At 49.5% G+C, this 6640-nt stretch overlaps 1 protein-coding gene across 3 annotated transcripts in view; it reads left to right on the top strand.

Annotated features, from left to right (window-relative positions):
- The first annotated feature begins 806 nt into the window (after positions 1 to 806).
- Positions 807 to 6640, top strand: part of NEMP1 (nuclear envelope integral membrane protein 1) — a 30391-nt gene continuing 24557 nt past the window's right edge. For 2 of the 3 annotated variants that reach the window (XR_002515959.2, XM_021923279.2), the window contains exon 1: positions 903 to 1075. Coding sequence is in view for 2 of the 3 variants with exons in the window: in XM_021923279.2 (XP_021778971.1) it covers positions 949 to 1075 (127 nt within the window). In the remaining variant the exon portion in view is untranslated. Of the gene's footprint in view, positions 1076 to 6640 lie in introns of all 3 variants that reach the window. The other variant, XM_009181016.4, reaches the window with a different exon arrangement.

The following is a 6640-nucleotide window of genomic DNA, read 5'->3' as shown; positions in this document are numbered from 1 at the left end:
CTCGCCTGTCGCCTAGGCTGTGGGAGGTGCGCAGTGGGCCGGATCTCAACTCACTGGGCAAGCTCCTCGGGCCTCCCCGGTTTACGCCATTCTCCTGCCTCAGCCTCCCCGGTAGCTGGGACTACAGGCTTCGGCCACCTCGCCCGGCTAAGTTTTTTGAATTTTTAGTAGAGACGGGGTTTCACTGTGTTAGCCAGTATGGTCTCGATCTCCTGACCTCATGATCCGCCCGTCTCGGCCTCCCAAAGTGCTGGGATTACAGGCTTGAGCCACCGCGCCCGGCAAATAAATCTTTCTTAATCCTAACATTAATTTTACTTCCAAAAATAAAAATCCTATGAATACATTTTTAAAAGCTAATGTTTATGCTTATAAAATATTGACAACACACACTTTTTTGTGACTTCTATTTTAAATCCTTTAGGATTTTGGAGAACCACACTTTTGTCAGTCGACTTTAAAAAATGGCCTATCAAGACCCTACTCATAAAGCGATCTCAATTGTAGGCGCCTCATAACAGAAAGGTCGTGATAAAAAGTAACCGAAAGAAAAGCGAAGGAACTTCAAACAGCTTTGATGATTATACCGAGTTTGGTCAAGAAGGCCTCTCCCATTCCGATTTTCTATTGGTTAAGCTTACCATCAATCACACCAGTTGTAAATAAACTGAAGACGGAAGCGTGTTGTTAGCGGGGTGGGATCTTCCTGTCGCCACTGCTAGGGTGAGAACCCATTTTCTAATAGGCTGACAGCTGCTTTTCCCGCCCTCTCTCTTCAGTTGCTAAGGGGCGGGACTCGTAGGACCCTTGGAGAGCCGGGTGCTCGAAGTTCTGCCCATCCGATTGGTTGATAGGGGCGGGTTTCGTAGAGGATAGGCTGCTGGTGCTGCCCGTTCAGAGTTAGTTGCTGGGGTAAGGCACGTGAGGAGGAGGCGGCTTGAGGCAACCATGGCGGGAGGAATGAAAGTGGCGGTCTCGCCGGCAGTTGGTCCCGGGCCCTGGGGCTGGGGTGTCGGGGGCGGTAGGACAGTGCGGCTACTCTTGATCCTCTCCGGCTGCTTGGTCTACGGCACAGGTACCGCCCGGGCAGCAGCTGCCAAGGGGGCGGGTGCCGAGGGGGTTATTTTTGGAAAAGGGATTGTCTGGAGGGCGCGGGCCGTTATTCTGCAGACAGGCGGTGGCTCTACCGAGGGGCGCCGGCGTAATGTGGTGGAAGAAACTTGGCGGGCTAGTGGGCGTCGGGGCTGAGGGTCTGGGCCCCGGGGCTGAGGGTCTGGGCCCTGGAGCGGGCTGGGGCAGCTTCCCAGAGTGGGGAGGAGCCTGAAGCCCTTTGGCGGAGACAGGAAGGGAGGCCTAGACTCATTGAGAAGCGATCCTGGGGGCTCTGTCGCGCCGCAGAGGCCTCCTCGAGTTTCTTGGTTAAAAGAGAAAACCAGGGGACCATTCTGGGCAGGCAGAGCTGCCGCGGGAAAAGGACCATCTCATTCATTCGGCAAATTAGCAAACACCATCTGAGCTTATGCTCTGTCAGGACGCAGGGCACGGGTGGCAGAACGAATGTGGTTGACCTAAATGCAGTGATCTCTACTATCTTCTCATGTAAAACTTTGACTCCTTCCCCCCCCCCCACCCGCCCTCAAATGGCGTCTTGCTCTGTCACCCAGGCTGGAGTGCAGTGGTGCGATCTCGCTCACTGCAACCTCCGCCTCCCGGGTTCAAGCAATTCTGCTTCAGCCTCCCGAGTAGCTGGGATTACAGGCGCCCGCCACCGCGCCCGGCTAATTTTTGTATTTTTAGTAGAAACGGGGTTTCACCACGTTGGCCAGAGTGGTCTTGAATTCCTGAACCTCGTGATCCATCCGCCTTGGCCTCCCAAAGTGCTGGGATTACAGGCGTGAGGCGCTGCGCCCTTCCAAGATCTTGACTCTTAACAGCCCTGTAGAACGGAACTGGAGTTATTCCACTTATAAGTGAATTATAAGTTATTCCACTTTCCACTTACATTATATTCCACTTATTTGGTACCTGCTGCTGGATAATGAAGTTTGGACTGGAAAGGAAACTCTTCTGCTCCAATCCAGAAAATTTAGAATGTGTTTCTGAAAACCTCCTTCTACCCCCTTATCATTAAATTCAAAACAGAAAAATACGTGACGTTTTCTAGAATCCACTGGAGGAAGTTGACGCTCAAGAGAATAAAGATAATAGTATCTCATAAACACACATTACCATCTTTTTTTTTTTTTTTCCTGAGATGGAGTTCGCTCTGTCGCCAGACTGGAGTGCAGTGGCAGGATCTCAGCTCACTGCAACCTCCGCCTCCCGGGTTCAAGCAAGTCTCCTGCCTCAGCCTTCCGAGTAGCTGGAGCTACAGGCGTGTGCCACCACACCCAGCTAATTTTTGTATTTAGTAGAGACGGGGTTTCACCGTGTTGGCCAGGATGGTCTTGATCTCTTGACCTCGTGATCCACCTGCCTGGGCCTCCTAAAGTGCTGGTATTACAGGCGTGAGCCACCGTGCCCGGCTTTTTTTGTTGTTGTTGAGACGGAGGAATTTCTGTCTTGTTGCCCAAACTAGAGTGCAGTGGCCCGATCTCGGCTCACTGCAACCTCCAGTTACCGGGTTCAAGCGGTTCTCCTGCCTCAGCCTCCGAAGTAGCTGAGATTACAGGCACGCACGGCATCACGGCCGGCTAATTTTTTGTATTTTTAGTAGAAACGGGGTTTCACCATGTTAGCCAGCCAGCCTGGTCTCTAACTCCTGACCTCAGGTAATTCACCTGCCTCGGCCTCCCAAAGTGCTGGGATTACAGTAGTGAGCCACCACATTTGGCCATGCTCTTTTTCACCTCTCCCTTTGGTTCCTGCCTATCTCATGCTGCCACTTGAGGATTATCCTTACAGCTTTAAGGTGGTCTCAGCATCCTTAGAAGAGGGCCCAGGATAGCATTCGAAGGGCCATGATGTGAATAAACTTCTTAATAAATGGGGTAGTGAGTTGTGAAGAAAAGAGAAAATATAGGCAAAAATGCTCCTACATAGTAAGCACTCAATTAGCAGTCTCTCTCTAAGTTTCTTTTTTTTTTTTTTTTTGAGACGGAGTCTGGCTCTGTCGCCCGGGCTGGAGTGCAGTGGCCGGATCTCAGCTCACTGCAAGCTCCGCCCCCCGGGTTTACGCCATTCTCCTGCCTCAGCCTCCCGAGTAGCTGGGACTACAGGCGCCCGCCGCCTCGCCCGGCTAGTTTTTTGTATTTTTTTAGTAGAGATCTAAGTTTCTTAAATGAGGAGAGGAACAGAGACTTCTTGGCTTGGAGAAGAGTAAACTCAAGGGGTTACATTTGTTCAGTGCTGCCTGATAGACTGGTGGCAGCTAGGAAGAGCAATCATGGAATTAGACAAGAACTTTCTAAAACTCAGACGTTACCTAAAGTTAGAATGGAGTACTTCAAAATGTAGAGAGTTCCTTCTCACTGGAAATTTTTTTGAAAAATTTGATTGTAGCTGGGCGAGGTGGCTCACGCCTGTAATCCCAGCACTTTGGGAGGCCAAGGCGGGCGAATCATCTGAGGTTGGGAGTTCGAGACCAGCCTGACCAACATGGAAAAACCCCGTCTCTACTAAAAATATAAAATTAGCCGGATGTGGCGCGCACCTGTAATCCCAGCTACTCAGGAAGGCTGAGGCAGGAGAATCACTTGAAACTGGGAGGCAGGGGTTGTGGTGAGCCGAGATCACGCCATTGCACTATAGCCTGGGCAACAAGAGCGAAACTCTGACTCAAAAAAAAAAGAAATTTGATTGTAAAAATAAGGCATGTTTGTTTATTTGTCACCCAGGCTGGAGTGCAGTAGCACGATCTCCGCTCACTGCAAGCTCCACCTCCTGGGTTCATGCCATTCTCCTGCCCCATTCTCCCTAGTAGCTGGGACTACAGGCGCCCGCCACCACGCCCGGCCGCCTCGGCCTCCTAAAGTGCTGGGATTACAGGCATGAACCACTGTGCCCGGCCACAATAATGCATGTTTATTTTAGAAGATTTGGCAAGGTACAATTAAGTATAAAGAAGTAGGCAGAAACCTCACTGTTAATCCATTCAGAAGCAATCTATTTTAAAATAGCACATTTTCTTCTGATCTTTTTCCACATATTTTTAATTTTTTATGAATTGATAATTTGTATCCAGTCAGTACTCTAGTTCTCTTCCCTGGAGGCTGCCAGTTGTTACCAGAGATAGTTTTATCGTTTGATTTTGTAGTACAATAATTTTCCCACGTAATTTAAAATTCTTTTTTTTTTGTTAGTTTGTTGTTTGGTTGGTTTGTTTTTTTTTTGTTTTTTTTTTTTTGAGATGGAGTTTTGCTCTTGTTGCCCAGGCTGGAGTGCAATGGTGCAATCTCAGCTCACTTTAACCTCCGCCTCCTGGGTTTAAATGATTTTCCTGCCTCAGCCTCCTGAGTAGCTGGGATTACAGGCGCCCGCCACCATGCCCGGCTAATTTTTTTTTGTATTTTTAGTAGAGACGGGGGTTTCACCATGTTGGCCAGGCTGTTCTCGAACTCCTGACCTCAGATGATTCGCCTGCCTCGGCCTCCCAAAGTGCTGGGATTACAGGCGTGAGCCCCCACACCTGGCATTAAAATTCTTTATAAATGTTGTCTTACTTGTATTACATTCCAATATATGGGCAAATCTTCATTTAATTTTTTCTCTTTTTTTTCCCCTGAGACATAGTCTTGCTCTGTCTCGCCCAGGCTGGAGTGCAGTGGTGCAGTCTTGATTCTGGTTTCAAGCCATTCTCCCATTTCAGCTTCCCAAGTAGCTGGGACTACAGGCGTGTGCCACCATACTTGGCTAATTTTTTTTTTTTTTTAGACAGAGTTTTGCCCTTGTTGCCCAGACTGGAGTGCAATGGCACAGTCTCGGCTCACTGCAACCTCAGCCTCCAGGGTTCAAGCAGTTCCCCTCCCTCTGCCTCCCGAGTAACTAGGATTATAGGTGCACGCCACCATGCCCGGCTAATTTTTTGTATTTTTGGTACAGACGGGGTTTTACCAGGCTGGCCAGACTGGTCTCAAACTCCTGACCTTGTGATCCGCCCACTTCAGCTTCCCAAAGTGCTGGGATTACAGGCATGAGCCACCACGCCCAGCCACACTCAGCTAATTTTGTATTTTTAGTAGAGATGGGATTTCACTATGTTGACTAGCTTGGCCTCAAACTCCTGACCTCAGGTGGTCCAGCTGCCTCAGCCTCCCAAAGTACTGGGATTACAGGTGTGAGCCACCACGCCTGGCCTTCATTTATTATTTTTTAGTGACATGGTTTTGCTGTGACATCCAGGCTAGAATGCAGTGCACAATGATAGCTCACTGTAACTTCCCATCTCGGTCTCCCCAAGTAGCTGGGACTACAGGCATGTGTCATCTGCCTGATAAAAATCATTATTAATGTTTCTGGGTTAAACATTTGGTTGGATATTGGTGGTTTGTACTGTTGATTGGATATTTGTGGTATTTCTAGTTTTTCAGTGTTGTAAGTTTGTGAACATCTTTGTGTATAAATTTTTATTATTGTTGTTGTTATTATTATTATTATTATTATTATTTTTTTTTTTTTTTTTTTTTTGAGACGGAGTCTCGCGCTGTGTCACCCAGGCTGGAGTGCAGTGGCGCGATCTCGGCTCACTGCAAGCTCCGCCTCCCAGGTTCAGGCCATTCTCCTGCCTCAGCCTCCGAGTAGCTGGGACTACAGGCGCCCGCCACCACGCCCGGCTAGTTTTTTGTATTTTTAGTAGAGACGGGGTTTCACCATGTTAGCCAGGATGGTCTCGATCTCCTGACCTCGTGATCCGCCCGCCTCGGCCTCCCAAAGTGCTGGGATTACAGGCTTGAGCCACCGCGCCCGGCCTATTATTATTTTTTGAGATGGAGTCTCGCTCTTTTGCCCAGGCTGGAGTGCAGTGGCCAGATCTCAGCTCACTGCAAGCTCCGCCTCCCGGGTTCACGCCATTCTCCTGCCTCAGCCTCCCGAGTAGCTGGGACTACAGGCGCCCGCCACCTCGCCCAGCTAGTTTTTTGTATTTTTTTAGTAGAGACGGGGTTTCACCGTGTTAGCCAGGATGGTCTCGATCTCCTGACCTCGTGATCTGCCCGTCTCGGCCTCCCAAAGTGCTGGGATTACAGGCTTGAGCCACCGCACCCGGCCTAAATTTTTATTATTTATTAATTGTTTGAGATGGAGTCTTGTTCTGTTGCCCAGGCTGGAGTGCGGTGGCGCCATCTCGGCCACCTAGATTCAAGTGATTCTCCTACCTCACCCTTCCGAGTAGCTGGGATTACAGGTGTGCGCCACCATGCCCGGGTAATTTTTTTGTATTTTTAGTAGAGTCAGGATTTCGCCATGTTGGCCAGGCTTGTCTCAAACTCCTGACCTCAAGTGATCTGCCTGCCTCAGCCTCCCAAACTGCTGGGATTACAGGTGTGAGCCACCATGCCTGGCCATATTTTTCTTTTTTCTTTTTGTAGAGATGGGGTTTCGTCATGTTGGCCAGGCTGGTCTCAAACTCCTGAGGTCAAGCAATCCCCTCACCTTGACTTCCCAAAGTGCTGGGACTACAGGCGTGAACCACCATGCCTCGCCC

The sequence above is a fragment of the Papio anubis genome, chromosome 9, assembly GCF_008728515.1.
Source record: "Papio anubis isolate 15944 chromosome 9, Panubis1.0, whole genome shotgun sequence".
Classification (NCBI taxonomy): Eukaryota; Metazoa; Chordata; class Mammalia; order Primates; family Cercopithecidae; genus Papio; species Papio anubis.
This window is presented reverse-complemented; position numbering and strand designations above follow the sequence as displayed.